The 23,927-nt window shown below is 33.5% G+C and overlaps 3 protein-coding genes across 4 annotated transcripts in view; 2 read left to right on the forward strand and 1 right to left on the reverse strand.

Annotated features, from left to right (window-relative positions):
- The window catches only part of LOC132910485 (glutamate receptor ionotropic, kainate 2), a 204,770-nt gene extending 195,376 nt beyond the window's left edge, over nt 1–9,394 (forward strand). Inside the window, exon 17 of the mRNA XM_060966221.1 lies at nt 5,869–9,394. Within this exon, the coding sequence (XP_060822204.1) occupies nt 5,869–6,063 (195 nt within the window). The 3' untranslated portion in view covers nt 6,064–9,394. The remainder of the gene's footprint in view (nt 1–5,868) is intronic.
- The window catches only part of LOC132910483 (uncharacterized), a 177,541-nt gene that overhangs the window by 144,783 nt on the left and 8,831 nt on the right, over nt 1–23,927 (reverse strand). The window lies entirely within an intron of this gene.
- Nucleotides 11,613–22,876, forward strand: LOC132910480 (glutamate receptor ionotropic, kainate 2-like). Of its 2 annotated transcripts, none has more exons than XM_060966214.1 (16): nt 11,613–11,989; nt 14,776–14,888; nt 15,129–15,287; nt 15,735–15,916; nt 16,215–16,372; nt 16,453–16,594; nt 17,001–17,303; nt 17,411–17,629; nt 18,191–18,397; nt 18,487–18,571; nt 19,482–19,758; nt 20,042–20,240; nt 21,450–21,675; nt 22,220–22,335; nt 22,442–22,591; nt 22,661–22,876. In XM_060966214.1, the coding sequence occupies exons 2-16, from the start codon at nt 14,813–14,815 to the stop codon at nt 22,841–22,843; spliced, it is 2,682 nt and encodes an 893-aa protein (XP_060822197.1). In that variant the 5' UTR covers nt 11,613–11,989; nt 14,776–14,812; the 3' UTR covers nt 22,844–22,876. The 2 variants fall into 2 exon arrangements, with proteins under 2 accessions (XP_060822197.1, XP_060822198.1); XM_060966215.1 differs by lacking the exon at nt 11,613–11,989 and adding an exon at nt 12,714–13,492.

Genomic DNA, 23,927 nt, shown 5'->3' on the forward strand with positions numbered 1-23,927 from the left:
CTCGTCCGTCTTCCATTTCCTTAGTCGTCTTTTAGTTCGAAGAAATATAGGACGCGAGATAAGTGAAAAGATATTGGGGCGTAAAGCGTCTTTGTTCTTGGGAGAATAATTATTCACAGACTTTGGTAAACGAAAGTTACGACACTAATTTGGTATTCCAAGTTTCCACTTGTTTTTACGATACGTTGCTTGACTTCGTTTCTTTAGTCGATTCTACCGGATTTTAGTTGTTGTTCGATTGACATGAATTTATTTCAAAACGAGACTTCACTGTCCGTTTGGTACTAGCGATGTTTGAATTGTGATAGTTTCGATTCGGGGAAATGGGAATTCAGGAGTGGATGTAGAAATGAAATGGGAGAGAAGAGAGTATATTGTTATGAAACACGAGAGTGCAGTTTATTTTTATGAAATAAAAATACAATTTCACGTGTTAAATAGGTTGCGAAGATTTCGACTAGAATGACCAGTCACCGTGATATTTTAATAGTCAATTCCCATGGTAATCCACTAAATGAATTTCATTGAATGCTGATTGCTGATTCACGAACGCGGATATATTCGGAAAAATGTTTGTTCCGCATAAAGCGAAGAAAATTGATATACAAAACAAATCGAATAAAAATAAAATAGATATTGGAAGAGAACTGCATTAAAAATTCCATTTACGAATGTCAGTTTTATTATTTTACACTATTATTTATATTATAGATTATTATAGACATTTTATTATTATAGATATTATTTTTATATTATTTTCAAAACTAAATTTCAAGTTAGAATATTATACTATTATACATTGTTATAACGATCACAAAAAATAAAATCGTTCTCAACAATAATTTGGTAATTGAGTTACGTTCTGTCAGAAATAAGTGGTTGTTTACATACTTTTGACAAGTCGTGTGTGTACAAATAGAATGACAACGACCAACACAGTATCTTTTATGTCTTACTAATAGCTCATAAACAAAATTGAGAATGGAATTCATTGACGAGCGCGCGGTTTATGAGAAGCACGGGGCTACAATCGACGAATTTCGTTCACAAAAGAAAATTCCAGTGGGTTTAGCAATGAAATTAAAGCGCGGCTAGGAGAAACTCGAGCGGAAAGCTCGTACGAAGCTCGCGTGTCTACAATATGTATTTGAGCTGCCGTTTGCGTACGTTCAAGCGGTAAGCAAACAGGCAAGTATTTGAGAAGGGCTCGTCCACAAATACGGATATGCAGCTTTGCGCCAGTGACCTCGCGTACCCGAGAGCAAACAATTCCGTCAGCCAACAAACGTCTGGTATTGCTGTTCGCCTTCGGAGCCGCGCTACTTCAGACCGCAACAGAGTAGCCGCGATACTTGCTCGAGTTTGAAGATGCTAATCGTTTTACGTGGACGCGAATGTGAATCGAAGATTCCAATATCCCGAATTAACCATTTCCAAATCATATGTTCTTTTATACTCATTTCAACTTAAAAATTAGTATAAATTACAAAAAAAGTACTTTACGACGATTCAACAAATATTTACAATGATGAACTGGTTCTCAAAAATCAACACGTAATGATATATTTAGTATGTCAAACATATTTAAAGATTTATTTTTAAATTATTTAGTTTTTAAGCTATTGGATAAAAAAAGATCTGTCTAGATTGATACAAAATTATCGTAATAAAAATTGGGTCAGTAGTGAACAAGCTATACGTTTTCTATGAGTTTGAGTAGAGAAACGAATTTCTTTCAGTTATGAGAAGTTTCTGTATACTCTACAGTGTACACAAAAAGAATTTTGATACTTTCTTCAATTTACTTTGGAATTAGGATGACTTGCTGGAAGGGTCTGATTGCAAAGGGTGCTGAAAAATTGTAGGGGAACTTTGAGGTAGATATTGAGGAAAAATGGCCTGTAACATCTCAAGTATAGCTTAATTGAAGTGTGTCTCGAGGTTGTGTACTAATACTTTATCAGAGTAATTCTTGAGTAATACTTTATCTTTCAAGTTATATCAACGAAATCCTCTTACAGTATCATTTAATTTTACCCAATAATGAAAGTTTCTGTATCTCCTATTTTTGTAATGCTGCAGCCTACCTCAGTTATAAATAATGAAACTTATAAATTAATTGAATTTAAGGACTTTAAAAATTGTAGAATTAACGAAGAACTTAACATTTAACTCTTATGAGAATTGAGGATTTTAATACTCTTCACAGTGGATTTTCAATTCTTTCTTTTTCTTTATCTAAAATTATTCTTGTTTTATTTGATTTTGATAGATGAAATTATTTTACTTCTCTTTGACAAAATATATAAATAAAGCGAATCATAAATCGTTTGTAAATTTCGCAATTACACTCTCAATAATCTTATCTTCGATAGAGTTCAATCTTCGGTTCGACGACGATTTTATCGCGTTTTCCATTTTTCACCTACGACGTTCAGTGAACTTTAGTTTCTATCTATTTACGAGCAGTCCATTCGTTTTCAAGCGTCCCCAATCGGGCAACTGTCGTTACTCCCGCTCGAGTTAATTTTTCTTATCAAAAGCAAAAATGCTTCGCGTGCATCGCGTCGATCCGACTAATCGATCTGATGTGTCACCTAATGCAATCTTACCCGAGCATTTTCGTGTTCTGTTTTAGAAGCAGAAATCCTCGGGGAAACCGATCTGCGAAGCTTTTACCGATCTACACTAGCGAGCGATCCTGTAGGGATTCGTTTGCGAACCAGAAACTAAAGTAATATAAAAACGAACGAAACAAAGGTAGAAAGACAAAAATGAACGGAACAATAGAGAACGAACAGAAACACGAAACAGATTCCTATGCCCGAGAAAAGCGTATCTGACCCGACGGACCTAAGGAGGAACTCCACCACATCAGTGATCGAGAACTGTGTGAAACACTGACAGACACAAACTGTAGAAAGTTCAAACGAACGTATAATCAAAACGAAGGAGCAACGATCCTCGACCTTTCCAGTTCTTTTTTTTTCTCTTATCCCTTCGAGAACAGTAATCTCGACCGACAATCTAGCCGGAACGTTATCGGCGGAACACTACCCAATCAATTATTATCGGGTAACGTACGGTGTCGTTGGAATTTCATTAAGTAGAGAGAAAGGGAGAAAGGATGGAAAGAAGGGAAGAAAAAGAGAAAAAAAATGAAAGAACGAAAACGAGAGAAAGAAAGAAAAGAAGAAGAAGGAACAGTCCAAAGGGAACATTTGATTTAAAACGACCGTTTTCTTTTCGTCCGCAACATCCCTTAACGACAGAACCGTGAAATGATGCAGATATTGAAATTGGAAAGGTTAACGCGTTTGCCATTTGCTCATATCAAAACCTTTTTAGATTAATTGACGACCGACTTGAAGCCTCGCAGCGAGAATAAACGATATCTCGCGCGATTGTTACATATAAAAGCTAGAACAAAAAAAGAATGGAATATATAAAAATACAAACGCGGTGTGATTTCTTTTTTTTCTGTTTCTAATGAATTCACTGCGATCACGACTGAATCGTATGGTGAGGAGTAACGAACTGTTTACATGAACAATCACGATTTTATACCGACTAGATAATTAATGTATAGCGTCAAGTTGCAAACGTTTTATTGTATATACATATTGTGTAGCTCGAGGAGTGAATCGCTGTTCTATGTAGAGTCTGTAAGCTTCTTTTGTGAATTAAATAAAAAGAAAGATGAAAAATCCGTCTTCTGAATATGATCGAATATAATCGAATAATGATATGATAAAATTTTTATTCCACCGACAGAAGCTTGCAGACTCTTCATATTTGAGAAGAAATTCAATTATGCGATAGAAGATTCTATATGTCTCGATTCGTATAAACTTGTATGATATGAAACGAGAAAAAAAAAAAGGAAAGAAGAAATAATGAGAACAGTGATCGCAATCGAAACGTAGGTGTTAAAGAATGAATCACATGTACGGTTCGGAAGGACACGCGCACGATGTGTGACAGTTTAGTATGACATTGTTAGTTGTGTCGCAATGTTTCTTGCCTCTCTTTCTCTCCCGCCATGGATACGCAGGAGGTGAGCAACTTTTCTTTTCTACTATGTATCTGCTACTCGTTGTATCATAGCACTTGTCGATTGACAGACCGTAGAGCATGAGATATTTCTTTCCGAACGGCCGACTTTTTTTGTCGTTCGGTATACCGCAATGTTGGAAATGGAATTATTAAACGAACTTTTACGGAGGAAGGAAATATTTACAAGAATCCTTCGGTTTATTCATCTGTTGGGTTTTTCAAAGTTTAAACATTGTTTTATTTGTTAGATAAATATATATACATATATATATATAGAAAAGTTTACAAGAAATTAAAATAAATGTATTGAAAAATTGTTTCCATTTTCATCATTGTTATTTTCTTGTTATTAATTAAACAGGGTAAAACAAAAATATAATTCTTGTAACGCAGTATGGTGTGAGTAATATTCTTAGTTTTATGTTCTTCTCCTTTGCGAATTGAATTTTTTATTAATACTTTATTTTCCTTATTTACAGCTTGTGGATACCGTTTCATATGAAAATTTATTAAAAACAAAGCAGATTGTTATAAATTATTTGTTGAACATCGCACGAATAATTATAAGACACAAACTGATTTACTATGTGTGCTTGATTCCTTGTATTTTTTCCTTCACTTACTCACAGCTTCTATGAAATAATTGATTATTAATTAAGGTTGCATGCATATATCCAACAAAATTGTTTATCTCGAGAAAGTCAGCTTCGTGCCATGACGCGTCGCATAAACCCAACAATTTTAAAAGAGCAATATGTTTAATGTCCTCATCAAGATGTCTAACTCAAAGTTTCTATTCTACTGCAGAGTCTTTAAACTTATTTACTCATTCTTGTAACTACTTCAGTTAATATCATTGGATCGCAGAGTGTCCCATGAACCCAAAAATCTTAAGGAAGCGATATACTTTATAGTCCTTTGTAAGATGTCTGGGTTAGAAGTCCTATCTTATCGTAGAGTCTGTAAACTTGTTTACTTACAAGTACTCCTCATAAGTTACTGAACTTCGAATTTTCAATTGGTATTGTTGAAATACAAACAACCTATAGGAGTTTTGGTTAAGTTAATTTGTTTTTTGAGAATGTACTTTATTTTAATTTGTTTCGTGTTTTATCCTGTTTTAAATAACAAATGTGGTGATCCTCTTACGGTCCTCGCATAAACATCAAAAGCACAATTCTCGACAATTCTGGTTAATCATATTCTTCCCACGTATACATTTTCTAACCGAATTTGTAGTACCTTAATATTAAAGTAGCACATGATAGTAAATGTATTTAACGTGTGAGATATAGAATCTAAATTAAAATTAAATTTATCGCGAATTATTACGATTATCTGTAACATAACGATACCAATTGAAATTGAAATGCCACGTTTTTAACTACTATAATTATGAAGAAGCTAGTTTTGTTCAAAGTTTGTAGTTATTTATTCCAATAAAATATGCTATCTCCAAAAAAAAGAACCTACTATAAACAAAATCATGTACATTTAAAAATATTCCCTTGAACATATTCTTTGCCAACTTCTCGCACTCTGCTTCTAACAGTCCCCATCACGAAGGAACTACATACTAGCAACCCGCAATCGCTCTAGAACAGCATACCGATAAAAAGTTATTGCGCCAATAAAACTTCGTATCTCGACTATATCAAAACCAGATTAAAATATTTCCACGCACACATTGCGAAACATTGTGCATATTATACTGTACGTACACGCGTCATCGCACTTGGCTGACGAAGCTTCGCATATCGCGAAGAGAGCACGATTAAAGGGATGCAGCGGATGTTTACTGGAACTTTCCAGAAGTCCATGTGCTCGGAGATGGCGAGCGAATTGCGTTACGCGCTGGATTGCGGGAACGGGACAAAAAAGTCCGTGAAGAAGACACTGTGTAGTCGCGAGAGGCAGCGATCGAACCTATCGATCGTGTCCGAGGAGGGCAGGTATCCGGTATGCAACAAGTACAGACACTTCGTGGGGAAAGCGCCTTTGACCTGAAGCTACGAGACTGAATCATCGTCGAAGGGAGAAGAGGAACGTGCACGGGACTAATCGAACTCGCGACTCGATGAACTATGAAGGCAATCGACGAACGAGAGATACGACGAGAGAAGCAACGAGGCGCGAACTAAAAGTTTAGCGCGAGATGGAAACCATCCACCTTCTCCAGTTGCTTTATCCCTCTCTCTCTCTCTCTCTCTTTCTCTCTTTCTATGTGTGTATGTGTATAAGTCTGGTTCTTTCTTTCTTTTTTTTTTCTTCAATTTTTTCGTTCTTTGTCTTTACAAGTGACGCGAACGAACGAACATGGCAGTACTTCGACTAGCACTTTATACAGTGTACAGTGTACAGTCATTCAGTCGTTAATTGGAGCTCACTGGAATTTATCGTGCCGTGCGGAAGACAACGACGCACGCTGTTTGAGCGGAAAGATTAACGAGTAGTCTCGAGATCCTTTGTCTTTCGTTGCGCCACTCGTGGCAAAAGAAGGTGGCCGTTGTGAAACGAAACCCAGCCTAAGCGGCCACGGCGTGAGTTGTCGCCGCGAAATTCTAATCCTTAATTGTCGCTGTCTCTGCGATTTTATATGTGTATGAAGACCACATGAAAAATATATGATAAGTCCATTTTTGTTAATTTTCCGACTTTTATGAAACTTTGTGGGTAAAAAGATGTATTTTAATATGAAATATTAATTGCAGAACCGGCGATACTTATTACGTGACGAAAAATATTAGCTTTGTTGTTATGTAACTTTAGCTTAATCGATACTATTCTACACAAATAATATTTTTAGATTTTTATTAACGTCGTAGAGCGCGATGGAAACACATATGTAATCCTAAAATCAAATACAAACACAGTTTTAATCCGGGACTACTTTTTAAAATTGTTCTTTCTACACAACGGAAAATGTATCACATCATATTTTTCATATTTGTAAGCTTCATATACATATGGCGCAGTAAGAAATAGGGATTCGATTCGATTAATTTTGTTAAAATTATAATTGAATGTGTTCATGAATAATTGTCAACGATGTAATAATTTTTGAACAAAATTGGTCGTTTAAAATTGGTTATTTATAACTTTTCATTCCAGTTTGAACTCATAGTAGAGTGAAATAATGTAATCCTGTAATGGTATTTCCATATTTTATCAGTTTTGTTAAAATGCTTTGAAACCTTGAATGTATTTAATTTCAATAGACTAATATCAGAAACGAGTAGCGGATACAGGAAACGGCAATAATTATTGCCCACGCCCGTATATTTCTCGAATATATTAGAAAGTAATTTATAAACTCACTCCCACATAACTTAATTAAACATTGAAATTAAATGATCAAATATGCGATGTCTTCCGCACGATATGCTATAATACAAATGACAAACTTTTTGAAGAACGTATGCATGTCAAGAACGATCGAAAAAAGAGAGAAAGAACAAAAACTGTGGATTTTGTAATTGATGCATATAAAACGTTACTTGAACAGCGAAGGAAAACGTCATTGAATCCAATTCACTTCATTATTATGGACTATGTCGCTCATTTTTAAAGAAAGTATAAACATTCGTGATCACTTGAGAAAAATATCACAAGATAATTAACACTGTACAAATTCTGTCTCTGTCTGTTCGGTGACGTTTGGATACATTCGTTTAGTGTACATAATCATAATCATCGTTAAGATTACGAACTAAACTAAACGTATCTATTCTATGGCATTGTATCATAGAACGTTCATGGGGAAAAATCTGTTCATACGACTTCTAAAAGTATGTCTTCGTTTAAGTATCATTTCGATGCTGTAAGATAACGTGTCCATTGGTGCAAACGTTGTATGTAGATGTTTTATCGAGTGTAGATAGAATAAGCGATTTTACATTTTTATGTTATATTCTAGATATGCTAGGAAAGTGACACGATTAAGGAATGCAAATTTTTAGCAAATTTTATTTGAAATAGAAAATTACTAATTATTTAACAACGGAAAGGTTTTTTTCTTATGCAGCTTATACCCTGGATTTTGAAAAAGCGTAAATTTTTTAGATGCGTCACTCCTCTAGCAAATCGACGATATATTCCGACTCGTTGTTTCGCTAACGAATTTCTCGACCTCGTTATCATGTATTGCAGGATTTCATTGATCTATCTGTATCTGACTTCGGAATTTATTGATTCAATCATATACGGCATTAATCCTTTGAAACCTAGGGCAGATGTATTAATTGAAAGTTATTACACATATTACAAAAAGAATAGGTCAGAGCTGCTGATAAAATAATAAAATCTGAATACAATACTTTTAAATAAATATTCTCAACATACTTTGTACATTTTATAGCAATCTGAATTTAGATTTCAAATTATTCTTCAAAAAGCTATCTCAACTAAGTATTCAATTATTAATTGAATTATTAAACGCAGTACGAAGTATCACATATATATAAGTAATTCTTAAATCCTCTTTAAATCTCACAATACTTTCTAAACGTTTCATACCTCGTGAATTCGTTATAATATCAAATATTAAATTTCCTTTAGAACATGTCGCATTTATTTGATTTTAGACCTGGCAAATTCGAATAATCTTTCAAAAAATTAACTCGACTGAAAATTCAATTAAATCTCCTTCAGACCGAGACAGATTTCAGTAGCCGGTCGCGGCATTGCAATGTTCCTTTCTTAAGCGTCCAACGATTCCACGGATTAAACTGGTTAACAGAGTTAATGGAAAGCCTGTTTGCAGCTGGTACATCGCCGTTCATGAACGCCCTGGACTGAGCAGTATTAATTTCCGTCTTCCGTCTCTCCTAAGGCGTAAACACGCGCGAATATCGTACATGCACGGATGCTGGCTTAGCCTCTCTGGAATGATCAATTTCCGGATGCAGATAGATCAGTGGAATGAGATTAATGGCGAAATTTGGGCGTTGATAATATTTCCGCCTCACCGCCATGCACCATTTTTTATGCAACGACGTATATATGCGACAATCGCGACTTTTTATTTCTATTTCTCTTTCTTGTTCTTTTTTTTTATCATCGACTCGTTCATCCATCGATGTGTGTATACCAAATCGAATCGTTTTTAAAATACGTACAAAAGGTGCGATACAAACCCGCATGGACGACATATTCTCACACGAGCACATACATGCGAATAAATCGTGAATTATACACGTACTTGTAAATATTATCTGTATCGCGTACATTGCGTTCGCATCGTACCGAATTTAAAAGCCAATTGATTATACTTCTTACATAAAGTGTACTACGAGCATCATATTAAACGTGAATAAAACTCATCGTCTGTAAATTCTCAGTGAGCGTGTTTTGTTTATTACTTTGTCTATCAGGTGTGATTTATTTATCATTTAGAGAACCTAGAAGAATGAACTTCGTACGCACGACCTTTTGCAACTTTTCAGAAGAATTTTTTTATTGAGATCTTAATTCATATAGACAATAAAAAATGTCAAACACTGATTGATTCTATCAACATTAATTGTTTAACTTCTGCAACATTAAAACTAATTAATAATTTATAATATAAGATATATGTACAAAACGAAAGATTCATCAGTCATAAAAACTACTGAAATTTGTGCTATATGATTAATTAAAACACATTCTTCTTTAAATTTAAAAAATTCACATCATTATCAGCGATTTAATTCCACGATATCTCCATTTGCCTTTAAAATTTCACTGATGGTATAGTCGAAAGATTCTCCTTCGTAAGGTTATTCAAACATTCGTTTAGTGCATCCTGTGATCGATTGTCTGGTGTCAGGTTCCTCCGGTTCCAATTGAGAAAATTATTCCACGCATAATGTACTTAATTCACGCCATAATCCTCTCGTTGATTACGTCGGAGAAGTTCTACTTTACCACGTAATTGGTCCCCGAGAAGTTGTACTTTTACATCAATTGCCACAGCCTTCACTCTTCGTTCTTTTGATTAGAGAACTAAATCCCAAACCGCTAACGTAACTAATTCACTAATGTATCCAAGTTCCATGGCTTTTACCTTCTCTTTGCTCCCTAGGACGCTAACGGAGCTATTTAATTTACTTTGCTATCTCTCCGCCGGTTGTACCTTCTTTCTCTCTTTTCTTCGGTTTATGTCTTCTTATCCTGGCTCGCTCGCTGCGTATCTCTGCCTTTTGTACAATTAATCAGTCATCTTTTTCTTGATGTTCTTCGTTCGAAAGTTCGTTTTTAAACGTTTTGCTGCGTACATTCTGGGGTTGATTAATTGTCTTGAAAATTAGGGCGAGAGAAGAATGAGAGAAATAGATTAAGGAAGTAAATGAGGTTGTGAATCTCTTTAGATAAGATAATAAACTCCATAGAGTAACTTTTTCTAGTTCTATTGTTCCAGATAGAAAGAAAGTTATTGGAGACTCTGGAAGAAAGGATTAAATATAGGTACTTTAAATTGGAAAAATAAAAAACAAGAAATAACGAGATCACGTATCGTTTTAATTCTTTCAAAAGAGAATCATTTTAATCTTTTAATCTCGGTAGTTTCATTATTAAGGAAACCATTTGAAATTTTCCATATCCATAACGATTCAAGGTATATAATATTCATTACATTAAATATTACATCTTATGAATGTCCTTAATTAAAAATCGTAATCCAATCCATTCTATTTTAAAAGATAACAGACAAACGTTCGACGTTTCCATATAAAAAATGCTCGAGATTTCTGATCTAAAAGTATCGAGTCACTTCGTCGAATTGCCATCCACAGTGCGGATATAAAAAGGATTTTGTGCCATTTTATCGTTTGAAGAAAGCCGCTGTAGAAACCGTGTTCTGCCTGAAAAGACACTTTTTCCGGAAGAAGCCGAACACGCTATCAAAAGTAACAGCAGTTTGTCTCGTCGTTACGTCGCGTTCGCGTCACGTACCAGTTTATTTTTACGGTGAATTTAACTACATCTCGCTATACACTGTTTACTATGGTGTCGTCGTCAGAAAATTCTTTAACTTTTTCACTCTAGAGCTCCGTTTCCGTCGAAGAAACAACGTTAATGTGATATCAACGTGTAAACGTAATTTCGACTAAGTGGAATAGACTGTCTCGAACATAATAAAAATTCTGAAATACCTGTTGTGCGATGTACGTATTAATAATCACAATCAATCTCTCACCTAATATAAAATCTGCCTCGCTAAAGAAAGAAATTTGTCTTCCTTTTCTAAAAGTATTCCTTTAAAATTATATATTCTTACATCGGTAATTAAAAATCTAAATTCGAACAGGATTTTGAAGTATTTTTTATGGTTTTTAAGCGAAGTTAAAGCGTTCTTTAAATCCAAGTAGATCTTCTATTCTCAGGAATCCACTCGTAACTAGACGACTCGGCCAATGTCACAAACTTTTTTGTCTTACTAGTACCTTTCGCAAACTTTCTAACACTAAATGGCTAAACGCAGAATTCCCATGAAAAGAGGCTTGCGCGTAACCACATCGTTATAACTTTTATTATAATAATATATTATTTTATTATTAATAATAGAAACACAATTTCAATAATGTCTTCGCAGAAAATAAATAATGCGTCAAAATTGAAGACCATTTACTTAGTTAATAATTGCGTTTATGCAGCATGTTGCGTGGAAGAAACAAAACTGCAACACTTCTGTCCAAAAGATACCCACTTGAGAAAATGGCAGCGTTGTGTCTAACAATAAATTAAGTTCGAGCTCTAGATGCCCGCCATATTAGAGTGAAATACACAAACTAAATCCAAGTGGCTTGGAAGGGAGTCCGCGTGTGCGCAGTGAAATGGCTGGTAGGAACCGGCGTTCGGAATTAGAGTGCATGCCGTGAGTTTCGTTCTGAAAAGCACGTATATCAAACTTGTGTTCCAGGTAACCAGCCGTGTGTAATCATAATTTCAGGTGAGTTTCCTTTTCCTGTCACGCTCGTTATATGGACAGCCACATTGTCCTTCCCGTTTAACCTCTGACCTCTTCTGCTTTAACTTTCGTTCGAGAATATAACGTACAGCGTACCATGCTTCCATGTAGCGTGTCTTCGATTCAATAACTTTTTAATTCACTTTTCCAATTTACTTTGATGGCATACACATGTGCTCAACATAACAGTAATGCAATAACGACGCCGATAACTCGATAATTTCGCTCCTTTAACAATGTTTCAGAAGTATTTGATACCATCTAAGTACGTAGAGTTATTGTACATTATTGTATTCGTACATTGGATGGATCTTTTTGATTTGAGCTTAAGGCAGATAAAAATATCCATTAATGGAGAAACACACAAGTTCTCAGAAAGATCGGATATAGTTTAGGAAGATCAATTTTTTATAATAGGCGCGAAGGAAATGTAGCATGGGTGATGAAATATTTGATTTGAAAAGAATGTAAGAATCAAATTTAAACTGAATAAATAGATATGAATGCTTCTAACTATTGAGGTATATTAGCAAATATCGAAAGCTTAAAAAGTAACAAAGTCGCTTAATATGTCAACTGTATTTAAAATATCGGAACTCTTTCTTAAGAGTTGTATATTTTTTTATGAAAGATATCTTTGGCTTGAGTTGAATAATAATTTTATAATTAAACAGTATTTTGCAGCAAAATAATATATTTTTTCATCATCTGGGAATGAAAGCGCAATAGTTACGTCAGTAGAATTACTTAGAATCTTGTAACCAAGTTTCCGGTGATTATATTGACGCAGCGTATGGCCAGTATATTTCTATGCCAAATCTTTATTGGTTTATCTCTATATGAAAACAAAAGATACACTTGTATCACTTTCTCCATCACTGAGCTATTATTATAAAAACATTTTAATAGAACTCAAGAGAAAGTCGAAAGAATTTTCGGAACGGAGTATTACGTGAAATGAAATTTTATGAAAATATGTGACATCGAGCGTGTAGGCCGATTCCCTTGAGAACTGCAGCTGATGGCGATTCGATGGAAACTATGTCACACCGCTTTAAGCGACAAGCGTTAGTGACGACGACGCCCGGCGTCTAAATATAACGGGCGTCGTAACGCGGCACTCGAAGATTTTCATGTGTTTTTCAAGCGATTACGGCCGGCTGGATATGGCACATTGACACGGAACGGGCGTCGTGACGCGCGTTGACGGATTATTCTGTGGACGTTTGCGTACAATGACGCTACGCGAAATGACCATGGCGATGAATGAATGGATAAAAAAGAATGCGACGGAGCACATGCATTTGGCAAGGTGACAATAGCATGACGCTCCGCAATAGCATCGCGTGTTCCGTCCGCGTCGCGATGTTTTGTGACGAGAAAATACACAAAAATCATCTCCGCTAAAATTATCTCGTCGCAAATGCCGACTGATGTTCCCGTTTTTGTCGATGGTGCGGTTCGAATCGAAATTAATATGTAAATGTGCGTGTGTAATGTAATATGTAATTTTCGATATGTAACATGTAAATTAATATGTAGGATTACCATTAACTCTACCATTAACTCTAAAAGCTCTGTTTTTTCACCAATTTACCATAGGTATTCCGCTAAAACGAAAAGCTCGTACCACGAATATCAAATATCCAATAATACAGATTTTTACATTAAAGTTTAACTTTAACCAAAATTTTGTCCAAAATTCCTATGAACTCTTCGATTTACAATTCTTCATTTTATGAACACCACAAAATACCATTTTTTTCTTTACCGTTTTACTTGTCTAATACTATACAAATATTTATTATTCTAAAGCTTGGAAAAGAAAGTTATCAAGTATGCAATAATTTGTATTTCCCAGCAGAAAAACCCAGACGTGGAAGAAAGTCGATCTTAGAGCGTCGAGGGAGGATCTGACAGATCCTTTGGTAGCTTCAAATAAATAGCCCGGCTGAATATTGGAGGATTGATTTTAGACGGTTCTAAATATTTACGCGAGCTCGAGAATTCAAGCGTGTATACGCTTCCCTGCTGGTTTACAGTACGTCGGATAGTTAAGTGCTCGTTCGAATCCCAACGGTCTGCTCCAGCCGTTGAAACGGGTGTACCACGGTCTTATTGCAAATAAATTCGCGTCAGTCCGGTTGGTCTGGCTGTCTTTGAAGCTAATCGCGTCTTCATGGACCAGGCTTTCATGCCGACGATTTCAGTTAATCCCTGTTGTTTTGTTGAGAATGTTTATCGTTTAAACTCGCTCTGAATCGCCACAATGTTGTCCCAAACGAAGAACAACGTCGTGCCTCTGTTTCACAAATATGCAATTTTTATTGTTTTAATTGTTTCTGCTGACTCGAACAAGATTTTATTAATTTAGATTGTTTCTATTAAAATTCCATTTTCCATTCTGTTTCTATTAAATTGTTTCGAACGAATGATATACAATACAAATTAAAATATTGCCTAAATGAATTGTTTTTTCGGCATATATAGTACGACAATGTATTTTTATAGGAAGTATTGAAAATTATATGGTGTTATAAAATGTTTCACGAAAATATTCAACTGCCTAAATATTTCATGTTCACGAGTACATAATATAGAATACGTATTATATATTATATTATATACATTATTTTATGTATAGCTTATAAATGACACGTCTATCCAATTCTGATCTTATATAAACCAGTTAGGAGGATAAAAATATTATATTGATATTTGCTTGCAAATCGTTAGAAGAAGATTGTCTTGTTTCATTTTTAACGCAGCACACGTCGCTATCGTATTGTAAAGAATGACTACAAGATGCTGGACAAGTGTCTTTCATTGATCATCTTTTCCTGCGTTCTGGGATCCTGCAAAGGCGCGAGTGTTAACGTAGGTGAGGAAACTTGCGTGATTTTGCGGAACAGTTAGTTGGGCATGGAAATGTTTCTAACTAGAGAATAAATCTTATTTCAAGTTTAAACTAAATTAGTACCCTCGAGTCTCGTTTCCTCAAGTTATTTCTCGCGCTCGAATCCATGACTGAAGCCGTCACTGTTTCCAGCTCACATTCCGCAAATATTAATAGAACACTGCCGCGTCCAAAGTCACACGTGTCTTCACATAATTCTTTTAGGAGGATTGTTCGACACTAACGATGGCCTTCAACGCGCCTTCGAAACTTCTATAAAGAGAGTGAACGAACAACGACACAAGAGCGATGCATTTCCAAATGTTTTTTTCGTGGCAAAATCCAACGAGATTGATACGGATCCGTTCAATGTGTCGCAAATAGGTACAGTTATCATTGGAAATATATTTTCTCTTTTACGCAAAAGTCACTGTGGCAATTAATCATATTTTTATACGATTAAATATCCTATGTATTTGCAGCTTTCTTCCAATTCACGAATTTTTCAGAAATATTTTATCGAATAAATTATTTGGAGCATTAAAATAGTATAAAATATATGATATTAAAAAAGAGGAGATATATATCACATAAAATTTTAATTATTCCAAATTCATCAATATCTCCTCGACAAAGTATTAATAATTCCCAGAGTAAATACTTTTAAAAAACTAAAAACAAATTTAAATCAACGTTAAATAACTTTGTACCTTCATATTCATTTGTGTATAAATAAATAAGAGATTTTCGTTTGTGTTTTGTGACTTTTGTGTAGTATACTATACAGCTCGATTTGCTCATTAATTCAAGAATTTCTTCTAAATTATTCAGTATGCGAATTGATGACTGAGGGGGTGGCTGCCATTTTCGGTCCGAACAATAGATTTACCTCAGGACACGTGCAGAGCATGTGTGATACCATGGAAGTGCCACATATTTATGGCAGATGGGAACCCTCTCAAATTCGTGGCATAGGAGTAAACTTATTTCCATACGCAGAAACTCTTTCTATGGTACGTAGAATACAAGAACCTATTACGTATTTTCGGCTTCCATATTTATTATTTATTTTATAGATTTTTATGAATTCACATTTCGGTATCGATTAGTGTACTTATGTGTACATTTTACGAACACTTTGATAAGGTATTTTTGGTTGAGTACAATTATTGAAAATAAATATAGTTCCTTGAAAACTTAGTTTTTAGAATATTTACAGTACAGTTGGCGGTACTTGACTCGTTGAATGAGTAGACACTGCTGAATCTATAGCTTTGCGCGATGTTGTAATCGAAGGTGATATTCCGACAGGTCTTCAATAAAATCATAACTGATTTTGAATGGAAGATTTTCGCAATATTGTACGCAGACACTGATAGTCTGATTCGTACACACCGATTGTTGGAGCAATTAGATATAAAGGAGCATACGATCTTTTTATACAATTTAGGAACTGGGCCGAGTTACAGGTGCATATTTCAAATGAAATTCGTAAATCGCATTTAAATCCTCTTAGTTATTAAAATTAATAGGTGGCTACATTTTACAGAAAAGTGATGCGGGAGATCAAAGACGAGGAGATTGAGAACATTCTTATTGATTGCTCGATTCATATATTGGAAGAGGTATTGAAACAGGCACAGCAAGTGGGAATTATGTCGGAGAAGAACAGAATAATAGTAACTTCCTTGGTAAAATAATTTCCTCCTTATCTAATATATTGTACAACTAATTACAAAAAATATTCTTAGATATCATGTGACGTAAATAATTTTACGATCAACTTAGCTTTTTTTATATAGAACTCTTTTATATACATACCTTTTTCGTTATATAAAATGTTATATACTTAGATATTACATATTTAATCTCACGTTCATGTATTTCTCACTACGATATGCTTTTAAAGAGTCTACTTCTAAAGATAATTACCCTTTAATTGTTAGGTCACAATGTGAAACTAGAACCAATTACGATTTCTTTTCTTACAAACAAGTAAGACAAAGTTTATATAATATTGATACATAAATTGCACAGACTTCATAAAAAGATATCGTATATTTATGAATACATTATACAGGCTAAACTTCCTTCCAGGATCTTCAGACGATCGATTTGGAGCCATACCAATACTCAGGAGTGAATTTCACCGGGGTACGTTTAATCGATCCCGAAAGTCCACTCGTAACGAGCGTTGTGGAGATGCATAAATACGAATGGGGTTTGGACGATCCTAGCAAACTGCGCGTTGAACCCGCACTCATGTACGATGCTGTACAGCTTTTCGCCAGAGCTTTCAAACGCTTGAGAGACACCATTAAAGCCACTGTAAAAACACTACCTTGCGATGGTGCCGTGAGCTGGGAGCACGGATTTAGTCTAAATAATTTTATGCGAGTCGTAAGTTCATTGCACCGATAAAATAAATATTTAATTACTGTTAACCAACGATGTGCCTATATCCAGTACGAAATTTCACATTTGAAATTATCATGGATTCATTTCAGAGCGAAATGGAAGGTCTGACTGGTTTGATCAAATTCGACACCGCTGGATTTCGTAGTAATTTCCAGCTGGATATAGTGAGAGTGACGGAAAACGGACTAAAGAAAATCGGAATATGGAACAGTACGAATGACGTGGAATGGCTATTGGAAGCTCGTCCTCAGAAATCTGAAGAAGAGTTGAGCTTGCAGAACAAAACGTTCCTCATCCTAATTGCTATCGTGTGTAAAAACATAAAATTACGTTTTTGAATCTTATACATGGGATCTTTGATCGAAATGCGAAATTATCGCTATTATAAAATTGTCGAATATCATAAGAGAAACAATTTTTAAGATATGTATATCTATTGAGACGAGAGAAATAATTTTTAATATCTTCCAAATTGGACATGACGGATATAATAGAAGTAATAGATTTTTAATTATAATCAGAAATTAACGAAATTATACAAAAACCTAAAATCACGCGAAGGCAATAATTCATAATACTTTTAATATCCTTTGGTTTGAAAATAAGACAAATAACAGATCATTAATTGAAATGGAAAATTATTTATATTACTGAATAATGCAACATCGTACAAAGGAATTAATATACAGTCCTTTTATTATGCTTTGAATGAGAAATAATAAACCTTTAATTAAAATATAAAATTATTAATATCAAGAAATAATCTTATATCATGAAAATTAATATGCTTCGAATGAGAAACGATACAATATATGTTTACTTTAAATGTCTCTTTTATCGCTCATAAATATAATCTTTCATTCTTACAGAATCATCCCTATGGTATGTTAAAACAATCGGCCGATATGATGACAGGAAATGATCGCTATGAAGGGTTCGGCATCGATATTATTCAAGAATTGAGCAAAATGTTGGGTTTCAATTACACGTTCGAGGTTCAAAGAGACAACGTGTATGGATCATACTCTAAGAAGTTGAACAAATGGACGGGAATGCTTGGGAAAATAATCGCCGGTGTTAGTAACGTTTAAATAAAAACGGATAGTATTGTTAAATGAAATGAAAGCAAAGTTAAAATATGATGTCCGTTAAAATCGTGTTGCAGGAAGCTGATCTGGCAATTACAGACTTAACTATAACTGCAGAGAGAGAAGGGGCGGTGGACTTTACGATGCCTTTTATGAATTTAGGTATATCTTTGAGATCATGCGAAATTTATGTGAAACGTTTTAAAATATTTGAAGTATTTAGAGTCCGTATTGATCGATTCCGTAAATTGAAAACTAGAAAATCATGAAAAATAGCTTCCAAAATTCCTTTTAGTGTTTGTGATTAATTATGCCATTTTATGCCATTTTTACATTATTTACGCCAAATCGAATATTAATAACGCGTCCAAGAAATTGTGAATTTTGAAACTGAAGGTTGAATTCGTAGGTAATTTGTAAAAATCAAACTGTATTTCTTTATTTTCATTACTTACTATTTCTTTATTATGAAATACAGTACAGTCTCAATGTGTACCGAACCTATCTCGGATAATCGAAAACTCGAGTAATACCAAAGGGTCGATAAAGCCGCTAATAAGTTGTGCAATAAAGTTAAAAACATTTAAAGTTAAAGTAAAAAACATTTTGATAATGTAATATTGTACATATATTTAAATTTAATGAACTTAATTGATTGAAAGTTTGATTAACTGCCTTAATTATATCTGACTATTAACAATTTTGTACTCTTTATGTTAAACTTTCAAAAGGAACGAAGATATAGGTAAAGTTCAAGGTATTTTGGATAATATGGAATTTCGATTAAACGAGATTCGTATAATCAAAACTCCACTACAAAACTGACATCAGAGTATTTGTTATTCTATTCCAGCAAAAAGATATTAAATCAGCCTATCACAGGGCAAATTAATCAGTTTCTTTTCTTAAAAATTGTTTTATCTTATTATCATAATAATTATGACTCATTCTTTATAAAAAAAATGATTAACCTTGATGCAGTTAATCAATTGGTATCCACAGCCTAGAAGATGTCATTAATACCTGTACGTATAGATATTTAATGTAATTCTGGTTTCATTTGTTCCTACAGGAATAAGTATTCTGTACCGAAAACCAACGAAGACGCCGCCCAGTTTGTTTTCCTTCTTATCGCCATTTTCGACCGGAGTTTGGTGGTATTTAATCGGAGCTTATATATTCGTGTCTGTGGTACTATTCATTATCGGTAGGATATGCCCTGCAGAGTGGAATAATCCATATCCTTGCATCGAGGAACCAGAGGTGCTTGAGAATCAGTTTACTTTTAAAAATTCTTTATGGTTTACCATTGGTAGTCTTATGCAGCAGGGTTCCGAGATTGCACCCATGTGAGTGGTATTTTCGAAATTTTTAATATTTTTTTATTCTTATATTCGTATATTATATTATTCTTTTATTCTTTAATATTTTCCTTTTTGTTCTTGTATTATATCAAACAAAATGTTAGTAATATTAAGATAATATTTATCGTTGGAATTATTATTTTACCATTTCTTTCTCTTCTTTTTTATTAAACACAGTTTTTATCATTTTATATTTAATTAATGAAAGCTTGCACACAATCAACACACATTTCTACGATATTAATGTAAAATTTCTACAATCGCACAGAGGATTTTCGACAAGAATGATGGCCACTTCATGGTGGTTCTTCTGTTTGATCATCGCCAATTGCTATACTGCCAATTTAGCTGCGTTCTTAACCGTAGAGACAATAGTATCACCCTTCTCAAACGTCGAAGAATTAGCAAGGAAAAAGACAATTAAATACGGTGCTAAAACAGGAGGATCTACGTACTTGTTCTTCCAAGTAAGTGTCCAACTGAATACGTAACATTTTTTTATATCTGATAACGTAACGTGAAAAACAGTAAAAATTGATGAAACGGTTGTCAGTAGCAACGAATTTTACAGTATGATTACAGGCTACCGATGTACTTCTTTCAAATGTAAGAGATGTTTACGTCCTGATCAATTTTACTGCCTGATTTGATCCAGATGCTTCATTTAACGATCATTAACTGTCTCTCTGTAAACTTGTATTGTTAACGAATCATTCCAGAAATTCCTCATTTAATGTGTATCCAACAGTAGAGTATGAGTTGATAAGATGAAGAAATATTTTATAAATTCTGTCAGTTATAGTGCCTTAAATATAATAGTTGCAATATCTTGCCTATTTATTGTAAAACGTACAAATCCTGTTCATTAAAACCACGCTGTGATATCACAAATATTTTAATCCCGTTCGATGCAATGTTTAAGTAGATAATATAGAACCGAGTGAAATTAATACAGTACTCCCCTGTAATATTATTTACATTTAGATCGAAATTAATTTATAGACCTCTATTGATATTAACAGTTTTCTGAAAGAGTGATATATTGTATTTAAAAAGAAAACTATCTATTAGAGATGTCTGCAAAGATTGACTGCAAAAATAAACTATATATATTTGCTAGGATGTGAGTTCCGTAATTACAGAATCAAATTATATTATAATTAACAAAACTGATTTTAATAGTAAGGAATACATATAAATAGTATTTTACTCCAAATAAAAATTCAAAGATAACTAGCTATATCATGCAAAATAGCTTTTTCCCTGTTAAATAATCGAGTAACCTCATAATAAATTTTCTACTTCAAACCGATTTTCTAGAAAATTTACTTTCCTTAAATTTTTATAATATAGGAAAGAATAATAAATAATTTCTCTTGAAGAATTTATTTTATAGCATGTCACTCTTTTAGCAGACTGATAATACGAAAGATCATTAATAATTAATATAATTTTCATAAATAATTTTCATAACTGAAAACTCAATATAACATATTGATTTCCTTATTGTTCACGTAAATTACTCTGAATGACAGATTACCGGGAAATGTAACATTAATTTCTCTATCTCTATTAAACCGCTCACTAACCGATCGAAACAAAAACAAGCGTTAGGCAAATGACATTTGCAGTTGTTCATTTTAACTCAGATTTTTATAAGAATTATGCATTCCAAGGATTCCAACTACTCAACGTACAAGGAGATGTACCTATACATGCAGCAGAACGCTGCAGAGGTATTGCCTTCTAACAATGATGCTGGGTTGACAAAGGTGCTTAGAGAAGATTACGCGTTTCTAATGGAATCCAGCTCAATAGAATACATCACTGAAAGGTACTGCAACGTGACTCAGATCGGTGGACTCCTTGATGCAAAGGGTTATGGGATTGCTATGAAAAAGGGTAAGATCTTAAATGACACTTACGACTTGTTAAATAATACAGTCAAACCTAACGACTTCAGTAATCACACAACAATACTATTTTACAAATAGTTAGGAATAGATAAATTTCATTCACCGGTTATATTACAACTTTAGTTAAGTTATTAATTTATTCAAGTATATTTGATTATTAATTATTGATTATTAAATATAATTGAATTTGGTTTGAATGTGATAGTCATACAAATGTTATTTGGCATATTAATTTGTTTGCAAGGCTACGACGATTGAAAATTGAATATAAATTAATTTTGAGTTCAAATGATGATTACAATTGTATTTTATAATGAAAACTGTGTGACTGTTTCGATTTAGTTTGAATAGAATATTTGTACTGTTTTGCTGTTCCTACAAGTTTCTAGAAATTAATGTCTAAAATTGTTTGCAATTAATGATATATATATATATATATACTAATTCGTCTGCGTCAATCACAATACATAATTGAATTACCGCCAGGAATATTATTTATATATGAATGAAATTTGTATACTGATTCATAGGATCGCCATATCGTCATCCATTAAACACTGCCGTATTAAAGATGCAACAAAGCGGTTTGATAACAGAATTGAAGAAAAAATGGTGGACGCAGAAACGTGGGGGTGGAACATGTCGAGTACGTATAGATAAATGTTTCAATAAAACGAGATAAGAACGAAGTCGAGAAATAAATTATGCGTAAAGGTATGAATTTTATATAATGATATGCGAATGATACGTAGGAAGACGGTGGTCAGAGTGCCGCGGAGGAACTGGATCTCGACAATGTGGGTGGCGTATTCCTAGTATTGACTGTAGGTGTTGCTGCCTCCTTCTTTTATACTGTATTCGAGTTACTCTGGGAAGTTGGTTGTACATCCTTACGCGAAGACGTAAGTACAATAAAATCAATTTGATTCGATTATTGATCGATTTTACTAAATTAGATAAATGTACTTCAGGTTTCCTTTAAAGAAGAACTAATGGCTGAACTGAAGTTTATTATAAAATGTGATAATTCGCCTAAACCAGTGAGAAGAAGAAAAGGATCGTCGAATAGAAGTGGAGAAGATAGTACTAGAGGTTGTACACCCCCGTATGGATTTATACCAGTGATTAAAACTTCCAACTCTGATGATAAATAAGATACGTGATAAAACAATATATTAAATGTGTAACTCACGTTGTACTAATATATTATTATTATGCTAATATATTAAGTAATGAGATATAATGTTACAAAAATATAAAAGCGAATGAAGGCATTGAAGCATGATAAAATCACAGTTAACTCTCTCATAGATCATAGGTTACGATGTATCTGAGAGATATAATGACTTTAAATTGTGCTTAATATAGAATAATAAACAAAAAAAAATAAATATATATAATAATACTAATTTTTACACAAAAGTTATACATATACATAAGAAATGATTAATTTTACAGTTTATAATAATTAAATCAAATGTAAAAATGTAAATATTGTTCTATGACTTGTTCTGTGATCCTGAGCTTCGAAAGTCAATTACTAATTCAAGCTCCCAGAGAAAAGAAAGCTTTTAAGTCGAAAATAATCATAGCTTTCGATTTGACTTTTAATTTCTAGGTGCCTGCCAATAAAATTACATACCATGATTTTATTTTTAGTTATGTTTGTATAACTCATTGTTATTACAGAGTGAAAATTCCGAAGTAATTAAATTTTAAAATAAAGTACAAGTTTCACAGTAAAAATTAGATACGCAAATTACTCCATTATAAAATAACAAGAAACATCATAATTACCTTATAAGTCAGTGGCATTAAATCCTGCTGGAGTAATCCGTATCGCAATACGTTATTAATGTAACTTACGAATAATCACAAATAATGATGTTGTAATTATTCATGAAATTATTGAGATCGTATATGCAAACTGCTGAGATTAATATTACTTCATTAAATTGGTGCTCCAAGATTAAGATCCTTCGAAGCGCATTAAATTATCTCACAATTCAAGTCAAATACATCAGTATAAAATACGATTGTAAAATAAATTCCATGATTTTAAAAGCGTTTTGGTTTCTCCGGTTTTTACGATCTTCGTCGCTTATCGCATTATCTAATTTAAAAGTCCAACAAATTAGAATTATCTCGGTTCTATTCGTTATCAGGTAATGTATACAGATCTTTCTTTTATAGTTTTAAATCAGATATATTCATTTCCTTCCCTTTAATTCTCCTCTT

This window comes from Bombus pascuorum, chromosome 9 (genome assembly GCF_905332965.1).
Source record: "Bombus pascuorum chromosome 9, iyBomPasc1.1, whole genome shotgun sequence".
Lineage (NCBI taxonomy): Eukaryota > Metazoa > Arthropoda > Insecta > Hymenoptera > Apidae > Bombus > Bombus pascuorum.

Bases quoted from the DNA above. Each gene is read 5' to 3' on its own strand.
- LOC132910480 (XM_060966214.1), top strand. From the start codon at position 14,813: ATGCTGGACAAGTGTCTTTCATTGATCATCTTTTCCTGCGTTCTGGGA. The intron at 20,241-21,449 runs GTAAGTGTCCAA...ATGCATTCCAAG, and splicing joins CTACGTACTTGTTCTTCCAA to GATTCCAACTACTCAACGTA. The intron at 22,336-22,441 runs GTACGTATAGAT...AATGATACGTAG, and splicing joins GTGGGGGTGGAACATGTCGA to GAAGACGGTGGTCAGAGTGC.